The 20,562-nt window shown below is 36.1% G+C and overlaps 5 protein-coding genes across 13 annotated transcripts in view; 3 read left to right on the forward strand and 2 right to left on the reverse strand.

The window, feature by feature from the left end:
• Positions 1-2,601, reverse strand: part of LOC104824199 — a 3,357-nt gene extending 756 nt beyond the window's left edge. The window contains exons 1-8 of one of the 3 annotated variants that reach the window (XM_010556188.2): positions 2,486-2,598; positions 2,253-2,402; positions 1,986-2,034; positions 1,653-1,704; positions 949-1,044; positions 595-648; positions 462-527; positions 80-158 (exon numbers count right to left, since the gene is read on the reverse strand). In XM_010556188.2, coding sequence (XP_010554490.1) covers positions 80-158; positions 462-527; positions 595-648; positions 949-1,044; positions 1,653-1,704; positions 1,986-2,034; positions 2,253-2,402; positions 2,486-2,530 — 591 coding nt within the window. In that variant the 5' untranslated portion in view covers positions 2,531-2,598. Of the gene's footprint in view, positions 1-79; positions 163-461; positions 528-594; positions 649-948; positions 1,045-1,652; positions 1,705-1,985; positions 2,035-2,252; positions 2,403-2,485 lie in introns of those variants that run through there. The other 2 variants (XM_010556189.2, XM_010556190.2) reach the window with 2 other exon arrangements.
• A 345-nt stretch (positions 2,602-2,946) lies between these two features.
• Positions 2,947-5,896, forward strand: LOC104824200. 3 transcript variants are annotated; one of them, XM_010556193.2, is made up of 8 exons: positions 2,947-3,053; positions 3,228-3,516; positions 3,607-3,844; positions 3,956-4,101; positions 4,380-4,467; positions 4,553-4,699; positions 5,222-5,368; positions 5,621-5,896. In XM_010556193.2, exons 2-8 carry the CDS (start codon positions 3,254-3,256, stop codon positions 5,693-5,695), a joined length of 1,104 nt encoding a protein of 367 aa, XP_010554495.1. In that variant the 5' UTR covers positions 2,947-3,053; positions 3,228-3,253; the 3' UTR covers positions 5,696-5,896. The 3 variants fall into 3 exon arrangements, with proteins under 3 accessions (XP_010554495.1, XP_010554493.1, XP_010554494.1); XM_010556191.2 differs by having other exon boundaries at positions 2,951-3,053; positions 3,157-3,516; XM_010556192.2 differs by having other exon boundaries at positions 2,959-3,053; positions 3,154-3,516.
• A 4,314-nt stretch (positions 5,897-10,210) lies between these two features.
• Positions 10,211-12,541, reverse strand: LOC104824201 (ABSCISIC ACID-INSENSITIVE 5-like protein 4). 5 transcript variants are annotated; one of them, XM_010556195.1, is made up of 4 exons: positions 12,212-12,541; positions 10,898-11,580; positions 10,741-10,812; positions 10,211-10,619 (listed from the first exon to the last, which is right to left on the reverse strand). In XM_010556195.1, the coding sequence occupies exons 1-4, from the start codon at positions 12,456-12,458 to the stop codon at positions 10,539-10,541; spliced, it is 1,083 nt and encodes a 360-aa protein (XP_010554497.1). In that variant the 5' UTR covers positions 12,459-12,541; the 3' UTR covers positions 10,211-10,538. The 5 variants fall into 5 exon arrangements, with proteins under 5 accessions (XP_010554497.1, XP_010554500.1, XP_010554496.1 ...); XM_010556198.1 differs by having other exon boundaries at positions 10,211-10,812; positions 10,898-11,585; positions 12,384-12,541; XM_010556194.1 differs by having other exon boundaries at positions 10,211-10,812.
• Positions 12,542-13,817: 1,276 nt separating this feature from the next.
• LOC104824203 (ethylene-responsive transcription factor WRI1) lies at positions 13,818-19,133 on the forward strand. The gene is made up of 7 exons (XM_010556200.2): positions 13,818-14,194; positions 14,310-14,392; positions 14,639-14,647; positions 14,752-14,840; positions 14,929-15,053; positions 15,495-15,571; positions 18,258-19,133. The coding sequence occupies exons 1-7, from the start codon at positions 13,968-13,970 to the stop codon at positions 18,926-18,928; spliced, it is 1,281 nt and encodes a 426-aa protein (XP_010554502.1). The 5' UTR covers positions 13,818-13,967; the 3' UTR covers positions 18,929-19,133.
• A 312-nt stretch (positions 19,134-19,445) lies between these two features.
• The window catches only part of LOC104824204 (vesicle-associated membrane protein 727), a 3,531-nt gene continuing 2,414 nt past the window's right edge, over positions 19,446-20,562 (forward strand). Inside the window, exons 1-3 of the mRNA XM_010556201.2 lie at positions 19,446-19,589; positions 20,010-20,263; positions 20,393-20,555. Of these exons, the coding sequence (XP_010554503.1) occupies positions 20,074-20,263; positions 20,393-20,555 (353 nt within the window). The 5' untranslated portion in view covers positions 19,446-19,589; positions 20,010-20,073. The remainder of the gene's footprint in view (positions 19,590-20,009; positions 20,264-20,392; positions 20,556-20,562) is intronic.

The following is a 20,562-nucleotide window of genomic DNA, read 5'->3' on the forward strand; positions in this document are numbered from 1 at the left end:
GAGATTATATATATATATATATATATATATATATATATATGTATATACACATAATTATTTATATTTGGCTTTTACTAACCTTTCCCTGAGATTCAAACTTGAACTTGAGAGTGAACCATGTCAATCCTCTGTCCACAAACGGTGCAAGAGCAAGTGCCCTGCCTCCACCAAATAATAACAATAATTTGCACCCTCTGATTATTGAAACATTACCATTTCAAAGGATTTGTTTTCAGACAAAATCCGAGTTTCTTATGAAGGATCTCTATACATTACTTGCTGGGTGCCAATATTTGTATATACAATACAACCTAATCATCACTAACCTTACTGTTAATGGTGATTAGTACAAGATGCTACTAAATCTTTAATGCTGTGACTTGCAAGTCTCGTCAAAATGGTGTAGAAAACGCCTAAATTTGCAGGCCAATTAATTAGGAGAAATTGTTTTAGTAGCTTACCCTCCAGCTCTGATGAGCTTAGTAACTTGGCTTCCGGCCCACACCATTGCCATCACTTTGAGAAATCTGCACCCAACGATAATCCTTTCACGCTCCTTCCGCTCTTACAAAGTGTTCAAAATATTGGGTGTACCTCTCGACAGCGGCAACATAACCCATTCTTCCAGGCGCTGGAGCCACGTAGAACCTGAAACAACAGATGGATTTTAACAGAACCGAAAACATAACGGCATTATTCTGTTAAAAAAAATATAGATTTGTTCTAAGACAGTCATGCAAAAATTTAGAAATACAAATATGCCTGTGAGACATTTAAGATGCCTGCGTATAAGATGTTTAAGATGCCAAATTAGATGAATACATATAATATGGATACTTAAGATGCCGGAACAGATGATGAATACTTGTAACAACATCTCCGCAGATCTAGGCGGCTTGAAAAATCCAAGATACACATGAAGATACACCGATATCTTATTCCACTCACCAGACTAACAGGAATGCTATGGTGTAATAGACGGTATTAAGTAGCCCATAAGACAATACTCCAGAAATTCCATATTTCTTCAATTTCTCAAGAACCCTGCAATTTTTCAAGAAAATCAAAGGTCAAAAAGGGAATCAAACCAAAAGAAAGAAAGATCATAGCAGTTAAGCTTCCTACAACGGGAAAAAATCTTCCAATATCTTACCCCTTTCCATGCCCAAATTCAGCTACATAGATCAGAATGAAAATATTCAAGCTAACGTTTGCCCAGACCTCATCAGTATTACAAACTACATCTTTCATACTTGCTACTGGAATTGGAAACCCAGAGAGATAACAAAGTACTTCAGGAAAAGTATGGAGCCGAAAAGCTACTACATGAAGCATGGGACCGAAACCAAGTCATAATGATTTCTCGTATGATCTTATACTGTGGGACGGAAACCCAGTGTCCCACAGGATAAGCAGCTAAGCTAACAATAAGGCACACAAAATCTTCATGTATATTCATAAAACCGAAAAAGAAAGAGAGTAACACACATACATATCTCGCGTTCCAAATATCGTGACAACAAGTCTAATGGCTAACATACACAAAACCACGTTCTAGCTCTCATATTTTCTGAAGAATATTCTACATAACATCTCATCCCGTGAGAAAGCACAGAGAAACGTGTTAAAGTAAGGATAGGCATATGACATACTCTTTAGAACTGAACGAGCTTTTCCTGCTGCTCTCGTTCTTGTCCAACATATCTTCAAGAAAGGAAAAGGAAACGAGAGAGCAATCGCGAAGGACCAAAACTTATATGAGAAACAAAATTGACTGAATGTATAAACTTAAGAAGATAGAGTAAGGTTTTAACCATAAACAAAGCAAGCAAAAACCGATAAACCTACTAATGTTCCATGAAGATAGATAAAGCAAGACACGGAAACTTATATTCAAAACTGATTCAATGCATCCGCTTCAGAAGTTGCAGACATGTTACACCCACAAACAAAACATAACTCCGACTCTACCAAAAAGTTCATACCTTCTCCATTGGAAGGGCCTCTCTGAACATCATCCGATTTACTAAAAGCCTAAAATTTGCCCCCATGAAGCCGTCGCCAAAGAAAACGAGAATCAACAATCAGCAAGAAAAAGCACATACGTATGAATAGCTCGTGCTCCCACACTGATTATCCAATTCACGGGAAAAAAAGGATGATCCACACAACAACACATTTGAAATTCTCTGATTCACGACGAGAACGAAGGATAAAACCGAAAAAGATGAGAAGAAAAGAAAACGACCCACATTGTGACTGCGGCATCTAACAGAGAAAAGTGGTCGGCGATTATGGTGGATTACGGAGAAGCCATGCGACGAAGGGGAGAGAGGGCGTGAGAAATTGGTGCGAATGCTCAGGCATGAGGAATCAAAGGGCCCTTTGGGGCAGAGAGAGAACTGTGGAACAAGGAATGAGGATTGGCCACAAGATCGAAATTAGGGTTTCATAAACACAATCCCAGAGAGGAAGATGAGGGTACCAGCGAAAACGAGAGAGGTGAACGGTGGATCCCGACCAGCCTCATCCGGCGAAAAGCCTATGACACCTCTCCGTACAAATTCAGTTGTGCTTTCGTTTTGTTACTTCAAAAAAAAACATTGCAACTTTATCCCTACAAATTGATTCTTCGATGCGACTTATTTTAGATTTAGATTTGATTATTTTTTTTATTCAATTTTATAAATTTTTTAAAAAATGCATATATTTATTTTTATCCCATTCTAATCATGTTAATATATTTTAATATTTTGTATGAAAATAATATTCATTTTATGAAATTTTCAACTATTTTGTGTTTAATTAATTTATAAAAGAGTTGCCTCTGGTCTACAAAACGCTTTGATTCAATTGGGCACTCACAGACAACCCAACTCCTTTTTCCTTTGGGCCTAATATTTAGGCCCATTCACATACCCATAAAGAGGGATGGAGACAAAATGGGATTGGAACGGAGACGGAGGCAGAGCTCGCCATTGAAGTCGAGGGGACAGAAGGGACACGCATCTCATCTAATTAAGCTGTATCTTGTCCAGAATCTCAATCATCAGGTTCTTATCTATATCCTACGAGCTCCTCCTATATCTGTCGGAAATTTAGTTTCCTGAAGCTGTATTGGATCTAATTACCTTCTATATTCGATTCTGTTAGCAGGGTTCCTATACATTGATCGAATCCGATTGCGGATTCAGTTTTGGTAATTCTGGGTTCGCTTTGACGTTTAGGGTTTTGTGTTGTTATCTCTCCACGGATGACGTCTGTTTGTCCTTTTGCCAAATCTGCTCGTCCTGATGAATCTTGCCCTCGGAAGCAACGTGAAGCCGCGAGCAAAAGCTGTCCTGAACTCGAGGGCAAGGCGAAGAAGGACTGTACGGACTCCGCCACGGTTTCTCCCAAGTGCCCATTTGGTTATGACTCTCAAACATTCAAGATCGGACCTTTCAGTTGCGTGATTTGCCAAGCACTTCTTTACGAGACCAGCAGATGTGTGCCTTGCACTCATGTATTCTGCAAGTGAGTCCTCTTTTCTCACTTTCTTCGTGTAAAAGTTTCATGTTTTGGTGGGTCGATTCTATAGAGATCCTTCTTTTTTGTTTGGCACAGAGCATGCATTTCACGGTTCAAGGACTGCCCACTTTGCGGTGCTGACATTGAAAAGATTGAAGCTGATGAAAAACTTCAGAAGATGGTTGAGCAGTTTATCGAAGGTCATGCTAGAATCAAAAGATCTCTTATTGATACTGGAAAAGAAGAGGTAGAATTAGAAAACAATTGCAAAGAGGTGGTCTACGAGGATGTCTCGTTGGAAAGAGGTTCTTTCTTGGTGCAGCAAGCAATGAGGGTGTGTAACCGAACTAGATAGGATATTGTACTGAATATGCTTATTAGGAATATCTCAGCTGTGGAATTCTTGTTATTGTCCTTCTTAATGTATACCAATCTTTATGTGTAGGCATTTCGAGCCCAGAATTTTGAAAGTGCAAAGTCAAGGTTAACAATGTGTGCGGAAGACATCCGGGATCAATTAGAGAGGATGGGAAACACACCAGAGTTGTGTTCACAGCTTGGAGCAGTTCTTGGCATGCTTGGAGACTGCAGGTAATGTTTGGTTCCCCCTTTTTAAGTTCGAAAAATTTTTATACTTATCTCTCTGCTCTCAATGTTCTCTGGAAACATTGAAGTTCAGCAGCAAGAATGCTTTGGATAGTTGTTACAACTTACACATGCTGTGTCCAAATGTGTTTTAAGACAATGAGTTGGGTCTTCTTAAGTGAAAAACGGAGCACTTTATTCTGAAATCTGGTATTGTTTAGTTCAATCTTACCAGAAGTACATCATGGTTTTTTGGTTGAACTTAACTTGGCTTGTTGCTACAGCCGAGCAATGGGAGATTCAAGCTCAGCAGTCAATCATTTCGAAGAGAGTGTTGAATTCCTTATGAAACTGCCGATTGATGATTTGGAGGTTTTAGCATAATTTGGTTCCCTTTGTTATATTGTGGATTTGCGTTCTTTTCCCCGTTCCTCAATAAATATTTCTGAACTTGCAGATCACACACACACTTTCCGTATCACTCAACAAAATAGGAGATCTTAAATACTATGATGGGGACCTACAAGCTGCAAGATCTTATTACTTCCGTTCTTTAAATGTCAGACGCGATGCTATGAAGCTTCATCCAGATTCTCCTTCACAGGTAAGAATGCTTTTACTGTTTCACTTTTTGTTATTTTCCTTTCATCTTGGTTGTGGTATATCCGATTCATTCTAGATCTAAGATTACTTCAAAAGCATGATATTTCTGATTACAAGTTAGTTGTCGTCCTCATCCATAAGAAATCGGTGATGAAGTAGTGCTGAGTACTCCATGGATGATAAGGTTGTTATATTTATTAAATCATTATAGCATATACATGAAGGCTAACCACAATACTTCGGAGTGAAATTGCTTCCTGCTGTAGTTAATTCTTCTTATTGTTGTTAATTAGGATTTTGCAAGATGAGAGTTAGACGGTATTTAACAAGATTCATTTTGTTGTAATACACTATCTAGCCACATTACATACTCAGGTTCCCATATAGATGATGTTCGAATGGACGACAAAATTTGTGTTCTATGCATTGTTCATGGCTTTCATTAATGGTTCTTACCAAGATAAATACAATCCTATCTGACGAAACATGTCGATGTTGTTTGTTGTCATGTCTTTCGTACTAGATTCTGGATGTGGCAGTTTCTCTAGCGAAAGTTGCTGATGTAGACAGGACTCTACAAAATGAAGGTGAAGCCATCAATGGTTTCAAAGAAGGCATCAAGCTCTTGGAATTGAAACTAGACTCCAAAGATTCTGCTCTCGACCAACGAGTAAGATTACTAAAATGACTCTCTTTCCCGTTTACTTAAACGATCCCCTCGCCTCATCACACCGGGTACCCACTCCACGGGTATCTGTAGCTCGGGTACCTGACCATCTCAGTCCGAGTTCAGGTACTCTGACAGAGAAACCCGAGGGGGCGAGGACAGGCCGAGGTTGGGTATGCCGGAAAACTCGGATACCCGACCGGCACCCATACAGATGAAAACACTAACGCATGATATTCTGTTAACTGCAAACAGCGGATATCGGTGCTGGAGTTTCTCAAGAGCCAAGCTGCAGAGGGGAAGCCCGACTCGGCGGAAATCTCATCCTGAATCGGCTGTATAGGCGATTATATATATTCGTACGTATGTACATACTCTGTGTATCTGTTGCCTTGGAAAAGGTTTCAGGACAGGTAAGCTACTGGTTGTGCTTCAGAACATAAACATGATGGACAAGAACAAAGCTTTGCTTTTACATCTTTTAAGCTGTTTGAATAAAAATATCAATGGAGAGTGTCCTCTTTGGTAATTTGGCATTGCATCATATTATAACACACACATATATATATATATATATATATATATATATATATATATATATCGGTTCGATTACACATATATACTGGCAAACAATTAATTGGTGAACTCGCTATATCAGGAATTATGAAAAGTTTATACACTGTTAAGGAGTTTACGATATTATTATTTTGTCTTTCGATACAAGAAAACTTCAGCGCTATATCAAGAGTTCGGATATTGCATGGATATACCCAAAATTGGAATATACGATTCTTCACTAGATCAATGATCAAGAACTCCGGCATATATATATATATATATATATAAAAGTTGAATTTATAGATGGGAGTTCTGATACATTCATGTGTTACATGAAATATGAAATAATCGTCAAAAACAAAAAAATAAAACAAAAATCAGAGAGGCGCAGCTCCGACCTATGTTTTTCACACCCTGATATCTCTTATTCTTTTACAGGGCATGAAGATGCACACAAGTCTCCTTACCTCGTCCCGGGTGGGAACGAAGTAATTGAGGCCGCCAGATCGCCTGACGTTGCTGCCGCTGCCGCCGTGGCCCTTGTCGGTGCAAAATAGCGAGCAAGGTATCATGCACGATTCATAGGACGGCTCTTTCGCCACTTCGAAACATCCCGGGATACAGCGCCTCAGGCAATTGCTTTTCAGACACGGAAAACATCCATTGACGCAGTCCTGGTTCCGACACAGAACGCAGTTCTTTTCGACGCAACCATCCCTCTCGGCAGTGCCCGTTTCCACCAGAAACATCGTTATCATCAGGGCGAAAACCGGTATCATTCCGTACGCCTTCTTCATCGTCGTTCCCGGCAAGATCGATTGACGCGACAAACTTTACGAACGTGTTGGTAAATTTATATATAGTTGTGGTTTACGCTATTTTTAGGTGCGCGAATTCTATGGCGTTGTACAGAAGATTAATTAGTGCTTCTTTTTTTTGGTAAATAAGATTAATGCTTTTTAATTTTTTTTTTTTTGTTGAGAAGACTTATCCAGCTTTGACTCAACTGTTACAACGATATAATTTCACATATTTCACTAACATTTATATAACAAATTTTCTCCATGAGTTTTCAAGGTTCTGCTTGTTATATCCCCGATCGGAGAAATTTATCACGTGGGGTTTTGTTGTCATTAGAAGATGTTCTATTAACATTTTGGGTTTTATATATATATATATATATAACTCGAATTTCAGTATCTTCGTATAATCTCTTTTTTTGGTGGGGTAAAAGCCGTCTTTACCCCATTCTTAGGGTTTATATATAGGGTTTAATTTAGGGTTCATTTTATTTTTTAAAATGAAAACAACTTTTGGGTGTTATATATAGAAATAGAACATTAATATGTATAAGATCCATCCTCTCATGGTATATATAAAAAACACACACACTACAGCTCCATTTTATTCCTTCATCGCCGTAAACAGATAGGGGTGTAACGCTTCATACGTTATAGCGAGTTACACGTAAAATATTGAAACATATATAGAAATATATCTTTTTATAGGTCCAACACTTTGCCTCACCCATTTCTTTTCTTGCACGGAATAAAACTGCATACTAGTTCGCGTGCTTCTTCTGGGCTTGGCACGAAGTATTTCGAGTTCCCATAGAGATGGTCACTGCAAATTTCTCTGCATGCGCTCTCACATGCGCCAGGATCTTTCGCCACTTCCAAACACTTCGGAACACAACCCTTAAGGCACTCACCACCCTTCGCGACACTCGCTTGGATCAGACACGTGGCCATGATAAGGGCGAAAACCGCGAGCCTTTTGAACGTGGTCGAGTGAAATGTCGTCATGACCCCGAGATTTTTGACGTAACAATCGCTGCTTCCTTCTCTCTAGAATGGTGTGTGAAAACTGTAAGAATATTATACAATTTATTTATAGTTCCTGTTTTTACTATTTTTAGATGACCAAATCTAAAAGTAGAGTATTGGCTTACCATTCCGGAAATTACAGTATTTGAGAAGAGTGAGGTTTTAAGAATACTCAGTTTATAACTCAAGTACTTAGAGGTAACCTTAACGAACCGAAAATCTCGATATTTTTTCTGAACTTTACCATTCAAAATTCTCAAACGGTATATTTTTTTATAGAGCCGATTTTTTCAAAACCAATCCGAATCGAACCGAATTTTATAAAATTCTTGAATCGAAATTTTCTTAAGAAAATAAATTTTTTTAAATAAAAACCGAATCAAACCGTACCGAAACTGAAACCGAATCGAACCGAATAATATACGGTACTAATTTGATACAAATTTTAGAATACCAAATAAATCGTTCATGAACCCGAAACGGTTGCCCCAACTAGTAAAACGCAATGAAATAGTTTAACGTATTTTTAAGAAAATCGTCTAAATGATTTAACAAATTGAACGCATATGTGGGTCGCCCATCATGGGTATATATCAAAATCGTTCCTTATTGGCGTATAAATAATTTTACACGTAAAAAATGTTGTTCCTCGTTCCAGTGAACGGCGTCGTTTTATTCGTGTAAACGGCGCTCGAGAGAACAAGAAAGAGATGCAATGCATTCCACGTATATGTTATGGTTTGGTTGCCGTAGGAATTAGACGGTGTCGATACTATTTTAGGTAGGCCGAAATTTAGGTACCACCGAATTATAGGCACGGCCGAATTTTAGTGGCAGAAATATAGTGGACATGGTCCTATCGAGGAATCTCAATGCTGGGATATTTTTGATAATTTCTTTTTAATGTTATTATTTATTTATTCTGAGTTTTCTGTACGAGAGAAATTGTTTTCGTAATTGAAATTACCTTGGAGGATATTTGCGGAACGCGTGAATTTAGGTAGACAAATGATATGGAAGGATAGATTTAGAAAATTTTAATCTAGAAAACATTAATAGTATAATGAAAAAATAAGAGTCATTAATTTGATTTTTTAAAAGCATGTAAAAAATTAATATTAATTTTTCATTGACTTTATATGAATTAATTTAAATAATATTGACTGATTTTAGATGGACTTGTTTAAAATTAATAGAAAATTAATTATATTAAAAGCATGAAAATAAATTATCATAAAAAAAATGATATTTTCTTACACCAATTTAGCAAAGGTGATATATTCCTACGTGAATTTTGAATTTGACAAAAATCTACACTATATTGTCAAATATACAAAATCCATACACGAATAATCCAATTTTATCGCAATTTACTACACAATTTGAAACGGTGTTAAAATATATGTTAATTGCTGACGTGGAAGGCCAGTGGCGGCTGACATGGAAGGTCACGTGGAAAATTTTGTCACGTCAGCATACTACGTCAAATTCAAAAAAAAAATTAAAAAATTAAAAAATTAAAAAAAAAATCGAAAAAAAAATAAAAAAAATACATATATATACATAAATATATATACATACAAACATATATAAATACATATACATATATACATGTATATATACATACAAAATAAAAAAATACATATATATACATATATCTATACGTGTATATATATGCATATATATTCATATCTATATACAAATACAAATATAAACATATATACTCCTATGTATAAATATATCTATATATACATACAAAATAAAAAAATATACACATACATCTATACAAATATATACATACATACATACATATAAATATATTTATATATACATAAATTTTTAATTTGATATACAAGTATATATTTATATATACATAAAAAATAAAAATATATATATATATATACATATACGTACATACAAATATATTTATATATACACAAATATATGTATGTATAAATATATTTGTATAAATGTATGTGTATGTTTGTTATTTTCTATGTATATATAGATATATTTATACATAAGAGTATATATATTTATATTTATATTTCTATATAGATATGAATATATATGTATTTTTTTTATTTTGTATGCATACATATATATGTATGCATTGCATATGTTTATATATAGATACATGTATACATGTATATGTATTTATATATGTGTATATATAAAAATATTTGTATGTATATATATGTATATATGTATTTTTTCGATTTTTTTAATATTTTTATTTTTTTGTTATCAATTAGTTAAAAAAATTGGATAATTCGTGTATAGATTTGAAACATTTGATAATATAGTATAGGTTTTTGTAAAATTACTAAATTGGTGCAGTAAAATGTCATTTTCTTTAAAAAAAAAAATAAGGAAAAACTTCGATTTTGATTTAGAATTATTACGGGCAATTCGACCATACTCTATTTACCGTGGGAGTGTAAAGTGTAAACATAGGATCTTAACCATAAGGGAGAGATTTTCCCATACAGATTTGCAAGGTTTGAGTCTCATTTCAAACCTTTCAAAACCTTTTTTTTTTTACATTTACTACAAAACAGTGAAATATGTAATACAAACAGTGCCTTCAAACACAGTTAGAAGAAAAGCAGTTTTAAGCTGACACTACTGTAGCCTCTATATACAGATATACAGAACATCTCTATGTATGTATGTATGTATGTATGTATGTATGTATGTATGAACAGATTTTGTCTCATCTTCAAAGTGAATAGAAAAAAAAGGGAGTGTGGTTTTTATCTTCAAAAAATGGTGAGGCAGGACAGATTCTAGAACGGAGCTGAAGATGTTCGCCGCAGCTGATACTTGGGCTCATCCAATGGAGTTTCGGGCAACATCTCCTCGAGCTCCTGTCGAACCCGAAGAGAAAACGGTAAGACAAAAACATACAAGGCCGAGTAGTCCCGGCCCGTAGACTAGGAGACCTATATCCCCACTCACTAGAGAGGGCATCCGAAATTCAAAACTCACCTTCTGTTTCTTCAACCTCTGATTAACCTCCTTCAATATCGAGACCCTGTTCTCCAGGCTATTTGTATAAGCCTGTTCATCATAGTTTCGTGTCAAAGAAAGAACGAAAGAATTCCGGAATGTCGTGACAGTTTACAAACATTTTCAGACTTTTTACCTGCTTTTTCGCCCTTGAACGTGCAGCAGATTCCCGGTTCTTTATCATCCTTCTCTGCCTCCTCTCAACAGATTCCTTACTAGACTGCCCTAGCAAACGCCTTTCCCACACTGACATCTGCGCATCTGACAACGTTCCCGTCCAAGGATTAGGCAGTGCTGCACCCGTCATTGCACTACTACCCGCCAGCAGAGGCTGTGCCGTAATCATACCCTGTCGCTGATAGTGTAGCAACTGTGGATTGATGTTGGGATCAAACCCAGAAGCAGACCCACAACTTTGTTTTTCGATGGTGGATTCAGATACAACTCCAGCTTTTGCCAAGAAATCCTCCAAGGTGATTTCTTCCAGACATGGCTGCCGCCTCTCCTGACGCTTGTTCTCCTCGCTGCCTTCGCTTATCTCCATCTCTCTCCAGACTTCATATACCGTTTTCTCGCCGAAAGTTCCGGTGGTCAATGGCAGGCTGGCCTGGCTTTGCATGGAACTACTTTCACTGCCCAGAATCACGCCTCCTGGCCCGGTTACTACAGTCTGGTTAGGTTCAGCAGTCCAAACATTTTTCAGAATTTCATCGATCTCCTCGGGAGTGAGGTTGCACATGGAGTTCTCTCGTGCCAATGGCTCAAACTCAGAATTCTTTGCACTGCCACAGTCTTCACCTTCCATTGAACAGCCAAAAACTAATCTAACAATTACAGCATAACAAATTGAAATGTATATAAGCAAGACAAATTGGATGAGACTTTCATCATCGACTCTCTTGAAAACCTAAAAGCATAATGCAATGCATACAGGTAGACGGACTCATCTAAGCAAAATAGCAACAATACCTCACACGCTTGAGTAGATTAACCAAAACATTTCTTCATAAAAGCAAGAAAGACTGGAACTTTAGCAAACCCACAAACTGAAAATTTGAACCATGATTTCACATCAGAATCTAAGTAAAGATCACAATGGAATCGATCCCAAACCCTGAAGAATTTACGGACGCTGTAGACTACATGTACAAGAAAGTTGGACAAAGTAAATATGACTTCCAATGCAAAGCGTCGAAATTTCTTGCGTGCGAAATCTTCGAGTCCCAAATTCCAAGATGAAAAACTCGGAACTACAATCCACAATCGGATAGACGATGTGAAATTCGGAAGTCTGAAACAATTGGAGAGAGACTAGGCATGAAAGCAACTCACCCTTTCCCATTTGAGTTTCAAGATCATCAGACGGACAACAACAAGAGACGGATAACTACTAACAGAACAGCTTCAAGAAACGTGAACCCACAAAGAAGAAGGAGAAAAAGAAACTTACCAAAGTGAAATCTGACGCAAAAGAATCCCAGAAGCCCAGACAAACAGCAAACTTCGAAAGAAATACAAATGGAGAGGAAAACGACAGAGAAAGAAGAAATGCTTTGAGGCAGTAATCGCAAAAGAAAGAAACTGAGGTTTCTGGGTTTATGAGAGAGAGAGAGAGAGTAAACCTCAGCGTTCGCACAATGCAGGAAAATAGAAGATCGCTGAGATTTTCTTTCCTCGGTGACAGACAAAATGTTCATAACGAGGGAGATTTCAATTCATTGTTTCCCACCGGGGGATATACGGAGGAAAGATTCTGTACGGAGAGACGTCTTGTAAACGGGCTCTTGTATTTCGGGTTTCGTTTTTAAATTTTGAATTTTTCGTTTGATTTGTTTAGGATTTAATTGGAATTTAATAAAAATAAAAAAAATAAAAAAAAACCATTGTGTCGTTTAATTTTTTATTATTCTTTTTATTATGTTAAATTATCTTTAAATTTTCAAAAATTATCTAAATAATTTTTATGTATTTTTCCTTTTGAATCTGTTTAATTTTATAAGTAACCAAACCAAATCCGAATAAAACAAACTGAAATAAATAAAATATGATTTATTATTGGATTGAAACAAATTTGTTTATATGAAATATAGATGTAATACACCTGCCCATTATCCGGCCGATTACATAGTTGGGCTGGGCCGATCCTTCGAATCTAGATGTAGTTGGGCCACTTCGGTGAAATTCCGATTTATATATATATATATATATATATGCCATCGTCGTGTCTTACTTACTAAACTTCGTTTAAAAAACCAATGCGCAAAACATTTGCAGTATATAGAAATTAATAATTTAAACTTATCAACACTTTAAACCATTTAAAAACAACAACAAATATAAATAATAACAAAAGGTCCCTATATTACTCAAAACTTTAACACATGAGATATGGGGGTCTTTCATGGGAAGCATATTCCATAATGTGAGTCAGCTCATGCGATTCATGGGAAGCATTTTGTTCATATTGATATTATTTATTAAATAAATTGAGATTTTGTAAAGTTTTGTTAAATATGCATTCCCTTCTAAAACAACGGTTACATTTTTTATTGCATTAAATATGCTAGTTAGAAAATATACATGTTTAGAAGTTATTTTAATTTCCGCGCACTTATATTTAATCTATATTATTGGATATGTTGATATATATATATATATATATATGAATGATCCATTCACGAGCAAACACCGCTATAGTTCTTATGCGGAAGTATTTTATTATAGACGAAAAAGATCCATATTATTAAGAAATAAACAATTTTGAGATTTTTTTTTTAAAAGTATTGTTTTTGTTTTATAATTATTTTTTTGTCTAAAATAAACTAAATTGATTTAATATTCCGTATCATAAAACGGAAAACACAGAGAATAAAAATAAGTTGTGGAGAGAGTATAACTATTGGTAGCATGGCTGCAACACGAAGCCAAGTGTTAGGCCTCCTATTAACTCAGGGTTAATTAACTAGAGGCCCAACAAACTCCAGTTGGGTTCCTCCTCTGGTTAACCATTTCTTTTTTTCATCATTTGTCACTCTTTATTTAACTTCACACACTCTCATTCCCTGTTTTGGTAAACAAATTCTCCCGACAGTTCCTCTCCAAAGCCAACTTCACTTCCAAGGAGAAACCCTTTGTTTCTTCTTTCCCTTTCTTCCATTTCTCTCTCGATTTCAATCCTCTGTTGGTGTTTCGTTTCTCATAATTTAATGAAGAGATCTCCGACCTGCACTTCTTCTGCTTCTTCTTCCTCCGTCTCTTCCCCGCCCTCCGACCTTCCGGCTCGTCCGGAGGCTCCGAGACCGAAACGTGCCAAGAGGGCAAAGAAGTCTTCTCCTTCTTATTCGTCGTCTTCCTCTTCGACGACGTCCACTGATGATAACCCGACAAGCCCTGGCTCCGGGAGACGAAGCTCGATCTACAGAGGGGTCACAAGGTTTCGATTTCTGACTTTTTTTTCCCTCTAGCTTGTTGTTTTTTCTCCATTTTTTGTCTGGTTTTGATCCGATTTGATTATGTGCATTGCATGTTTTTGCGGTTTGTGTGACCAGACATCGATGGACCGGGCGATTTGAAGCTCATTTATGGGACAAGAGCTCTTGGAATTCAATCCAGAACAAGAAAGGCAAACAAGGTATTTTACCTTTTTACCCCTCTTGTTTTTTTTTTGTAATCTTCCCAATTTGAAAAAAAAAAGTTTGGATTTTGATCCGATTTTTCAAGCAGACGACAGATTCAAAGATCTGGGCACGCATTTTTCTCTCCGAACTCAACTGATTCTCCATAATTTTCTGATTCTCTTCCTCACGATGCTCTTTCCTTTTGTTCATGGGGCGATTGATCCTGCTCTGCCACTTCCCTGCTTCGTCTCCTACATCAGTGTATCTGGGTAAAATTATCTTCAACTAATCAATCAAGTTGGTGATCATAATTAATTATTCCTTAATTAAACCCTCGCCTCACCTGCTACCACCTAATTTCCCTTCTCTTCAGGGGCTTATGACAGCGAAGAAGCCGCCGCTCGTACGTACGATCTCGCTGCGCTCAAGTACTGGGGACCCGACACGATCCTGAATTTTCCGGTGGGATTTCGTCAGATTGATCGATGCATGTCCGACTTTTGATCGAATCCGACTCAAGTTTATGTTTTTTTTTTGTTTTTTTTTGAAGATTGAAACGTATACGAAGGAGATGGAGGAGATGAAGAGAGTGACGAGAGAGGAATACTTGGCGTCGCTGCGGCGGCAGAGCAGCGGCTTCTCTAGAGGCGTCTCCAAGTATCGCGGCGTCGCTAGGTTTCTTTTCTTTTCAAAGTTTATTTTTATTTTATAAAATAACGACACCATAAAAATGACAAAATTGAATTTTATTTTGTACGAAAAAATCGTGGAGATTTTGTGTTAGTAACAGTTTTTAGTTTCTTTCATAATTTTGAAGAATTTAAAGTTTTCTTGAGAAAATTAAGCTGCTCTTCTTCATTTTGGTTCTGTGTTTTGTAATTTTATTTTCCAAAAGTTTATTTTTAATTGATAAAAGAATGACACCAATACAAAGGGAAAACGGAATTTTGATTTATAAAAAAAAAAACAATAGAGTTTTTGTGTTAATACTTAATAACACTTTTTTTATAGCGCTATTTAATATATAATATGTGCATAATTTTAAGTAATTTAAAATGTTTTTTTTTAAAGAAGATAAGACTGATGAAGGGTCGTGTTTGGATACTGGAACAACAGGCATCATCATAATGGACGATGGGAGGCGCGAATTGGGAGAGTGTTTGGAAACAAGTACTTGTACCTCGGCACTTATAGTACGTACCCCCCCGATCTCCCTCTCGAGTTTGCACTCGCTTCGACGACTTTTCACACGTTTTTAAATGCAAATAAATCTGCAATTTGAGGCTAATTATTTAATTATATTATAATTTAGTTATTCTTATGTCTCCGAGGCATCGAGACCTTTAGTGTGTTCGTGTTACGAGTTCTTTCGTAGGAAAACGACAACGAAAGGACTTTGCAATCCAAAAAAAATAACGTGACATTAAAACAAAATCATTCGCGAAAGTTAGTTCATTTATATAGTAACAATTGAATATATTTTTCTCCATTTCGAACAACATAAAACCATTCCAATCTCCTTTTTCTTTTTAAGAAAATGGTTTTGGAGTCTTAACTTTTTTTTTTTTAACAATTTTCCATATATTGTTTAAAATGAAGAATTATGTTTAAAAATATAAGCATAAATGGAAGAGAAAAAAATCAAATAAATAAGATGAATATAGATCGGTACTCTAATAAACCCCTTTCTTAAGCAAAATTTATTTTCTTGCTAGACTCAATTCGCTTCTTTGCTTTCAAAACTATGCAAATTTATATATTTTGGACGTGTTCCTTTTCTAACAATGTATATAAATTGATTTACAAACTTTTTATAGGAAATGATATAAAAAATCTAAAATTATTAATTTAAAACGCTTATGGAAAAGAGAACAAAATCGATGTGTCCTTATGGGCTAAAAAGCACGATATGGACACATCGTTAGGGGAATAAAATCAAAGAAAATTTAGTAGGTTGACAAAAAAAAATTCATTAATAGAAAAATTAACTGAAATAATAATAAATATCGACAGAAAAAAAAAAAGGAAAAGAAATGGTGAGGCAGTGCCTTTGAATCACACTCACGTGAGGTGTCCAGGTTTTGACATCATGTTCCCATATATATTTTTATAATCGTTTATTAAATCTAATTCCCACCTTTTCATTTTTATTAAAAAAAATTACATTTCTTATGTGCAGTAAGGAATATTAACAACTTTTCGCTAAAAAAAAAGTTACCATTTTTAAATTGGTTTGATACTTTTTTTTTGGGATCGTGCAGATATCTGTAGGAAAAAAAATAATCATTTTGCTCATCTTTTATGTTCTTTTGGAAAAAAAATTATTCTTTTTCCTCATAAACTTGTTTTCTTTTTGGAACACAATTTAGTCTTTTTTTAAAAATAGATTGTTACCCAAATTTATTTTATCAGTCAAATGATGTTCAACTGCAAAATAAGTAGTAATTTTTTATCTCCTAATTGAAATCATGTCATATATCCATCCATAATAACATTTGGCTTTTATTAGGAAAATTCATTAGTTATCATGAGTTCTAATGATAAATAAAAAAAAACTTATTACCACATCAAACAATAATTTTCCATTTTTTTTAATCTAAAAGCTTAATAGTTTTACAATTAAACGATAAAAAAAGGTTGTTTTCATACTTTTGAATAACATTCGAGCTCCTAATTATTATTTTTTAGGAAATATCACATAGAAGGGTCAAAGATCATTATTACAAAAGAAATTAGTGGTTGGAAGTTATACACACGACGATCTAAGTGTGCCAGTTACAAGTGTGTCTTCATTTGCATGAAACACAACTGGCGCGTGAGTGCGTGGGTCAAGTCACGTGACAAAAACCCGGACTCGATCTGGTTTGGTCTATTTTTTGCTTTCCTTAACATTTTAATTTTATAGGTCTTTTAAAATTTATATTTTATGGTTTTGTCTTATTAAAATGGGATTCAGTAGGGGATTCGATACTAATCCCTGTGCTTAGTAGGAATCACGTGCCTCTCTGATTACTCGGGTAGAAAAAATATATGCTTATTATTATGTATATTCTGAAATAAAATTTCTATTTCTCTCTCTATTTTAGTATTTAATTTATCTCTAATATTACGTGAAATTCGTAGAAAAGAATTGTTTGCATGGATATAAGTATGTGGACCTAATTAGGTCCTGGTACACTAATATAGGGTTTTATAACTTTTATTGATGTTGACAATAAGTATCATGCGTGAGTGTGTGTATATTTCGTTATTATTATATGCAACTTTACACATATAATAAGGTCGGAGTTGTTGACTCTCGCTCTAACCATAACTTTTTATTGGCGGCGGAGTGATTAATTAGGGCAAACAAACCACTTCTAATCAAACGCAGAGTTTTGCATTGTCACAAGTCCGTTTTCGTATACCAGACCGGAAGCCAAAGAAATCCAAACCAAAACCGGTTCTACAAATTTCAGAGTTTGGTTTGGGTTTCTTTGGTTTTCAATTCGGTTCGGTTTATACCAGATTGTGACGATGGTCACCGATATAAACCCGAAATGAGCCAAAATTTTGGTCTGGTTCGGATTATTTTGGGTTTTACCATATTTAACCGGTTTACCCGGTTTATCCAATTCCATTCGGTTTAGTTCAAAATTGCCCAGGCACATTGTCTTATTATCTTATTAGGGAAATTGTTTAAATAATAAAGACTAATACCATCTGACATTAGAATTATCTGTTGTTACTGACCGGTACAATGACGTACCACAGAAAATTTTTCAAATTGGCTCATTCTTTTCCCATTTTTTGTATCCATTTCTGGATATATGGTGCCAATTTTGTGAAGCTTTTTACGTACTAATACACTTAGTTTTTTTTTTGGTCGGGGGCTGAAAGACACACAGGAGGAAGCGGCGGCGGCGTATGACATGGCGGCGATAGAGTATAGAGGAGCGAATGCGGTTACGAACTTCGACATTAGCAATTACATGGACCGTTTGAAGCAAAAAGGCGTTTTCCCCTTCGCTCTCAACCAAACCCAAGAGCATGTGATCGAATCACCGGCTGCAGAAATCGATCAAGAAACCGAGGCGAAGCCTGGAAAAGAAGGAGAAGAGTACGGGCATTACTTGCAAGAGCCGAACCAAGAAGAGCAGAAACGAGAGCAAGACACTGCAGAGATTCAGACGTATAAAGAAGGAGAGGTCACTTGCTGCATGGACTCTTCGACCATTCTGGACATAGACTCTTCTTCGGACAACAACGAGCTGGCTTGGAGCTTTTGTATGGATTCAGGGCTCGCCCCGTTTTTGACGGATCAGAAGCCGAGCCCTATCGAGTTCCCCGAGCTGTTCAACGATCTAGGGTTCGAGGAAAGCATCGACTTCTTGTTCGAGGACGTGAAACAAGATTTCTCGGCCTTAGATAACCCGGGGTTTTTCGGGGTCGAGGAGGCTGTCATCGTCAGTTCGGAGAGCCCGTCTTCTTCTTCGTCTCCATCGCTTTCCTCGTCGAGCGATTCGGCTTCTTCGACGACAACCTCGGTTTCTTGTAACTACTCTGTCTGAGAGCTTCGGATTCTAGGCGGTTTTCGGTATTTCCTTCGAGTTTTTTTTTTTTTGGTTCTAGGTTATGTTCTTGTTTCTTGTCCGTGTGCTCGTTGGTTTGGAACAGTCCCCCCTCTGTTTTTTTTTTCCATCCCTTTTGTGGTTAATTTGAGATAGAAAACAAACAAAAAAATAAAATGAAAAATGAAAAAGAATGTTCTCTCGAGTTTTGGAGTTTGTGTTGTCTTCAGCTACAATAGACAATCCAAATGTATACACACTTGCATATTTAATATATATATATATATGTATGTATATTGGATCAGATTAATAAAATTTTAATATAAAATTTAGTTATAAACAATTTTTTATTGAAACATTAATAATATTTCTACCAAGTTTGTAGATATAATATAAAAAAAATTAAATTGTTAGGAATTTCATAGAGGTCCAATACCTCTACACACACGCATATATATATATATGATCCAATAAATATATCTGCCATGTAACACGTTTATGTACGCATACTGCATACACATCCAATAAACATATATACATACTGATCTATCAAACGTGAACCACTTGGGTGCGATTTTGGAGCTCCGATCCTTCCACAGCAAGCATACCGTCTCTCCTCTCTCTCTCGTCTCTTCGCCGCTAAAAGCTGCATATCTCTTCGGTTTGTGTTCATTTTTTTCTTCTCACGGATCTTTGATTCATCGCGTCTTCGTTTCTGTTCTTCTCTTGTTTTTCTTTTCCCGGGGAAATCGCACGAAAGGATATCGAATTCAAGTAAATCTTATTAATAGTTGTTGTTTTTTCTGTTTTTCGTTGTCAATTATTCATCGCCCATAAACACGATTAGGGTTTTTCTCCCGGTTTTCGCGATTTACAATTACAGGTCGTCTTATGATGTTAATTAGGGTTTTGATCTGACCCATTATTGTGAAATTATCGAATTCCGATAGCAGTTGCCCAAGTGGTCTCCCTTCAATCTGTGTTGCGTGAAATTAATGTAGTGATATCCGATTTCTTCCATTTTGGGCGACAATTTTGACTATCAGTTTTATTGACATTATCTGTGGTTACTGGGTTTCAGATCTGGTCTTAAACTGGTTGACTTCTGTTGCGGTGTTTGGTTTTCCGGAAGCTTTGATTAGGAAATGAGTCAAAAGGGTTTGATATATAGCTTTGTTGCGAAAGGAACGGTTGTTCTCGCGGAACATACGTCTTATTCGGGTAACTTTAGCACCATTGCTGTGCAATGCCTACAGAAGCTACCTTCAAATAGCAGCAAGTTTACTTATTCGTGTGACGGTCACACGTTTAACTTCCTTGTTGACACTGGTTTCAGTAAGTTTCTTTCTTTGTTCCATGTCTCCATAATTAGTGTCTGAATATTTTACTTCCGGCATGATGATGTGTGGTTGGTTGATCATTGATGATGCATGTGTTTTTTTTCCTTTCTGTTTTGCATTCCAGCATTTCTTGTGGTTGCTGATGAGTCCATGGGAAGGAGTGTTCCTTTCGTGTTTCTTGAACGGGTGAAGGAAGACTTCAAGCAGCGGTATGGTGCAAGTATAAAGGAAAATGAGCCACACCCTCTTGCTGATGATGATGACGATGATGATTTGTTTGAGGATCGGTTCAGC

The sequence above is a fragment of the Tarenaya hassleriana genome, unplaced genomic scaffold (genome assembly GCF_000463585.1).
Source record: "Tarenaya hassleriana unplaced genomic scaffold, ASM46358v1 Cleome4, whole genome shotgun sequence".
NCBI classification, from domain to species: domain Eukaryota; kingdom Viridiplantae; phylum Streptophyta; class Magnoliopsida; order Brassicales; family Cleomaceae; genus Tarenaya; species Tarenaya hassleriana.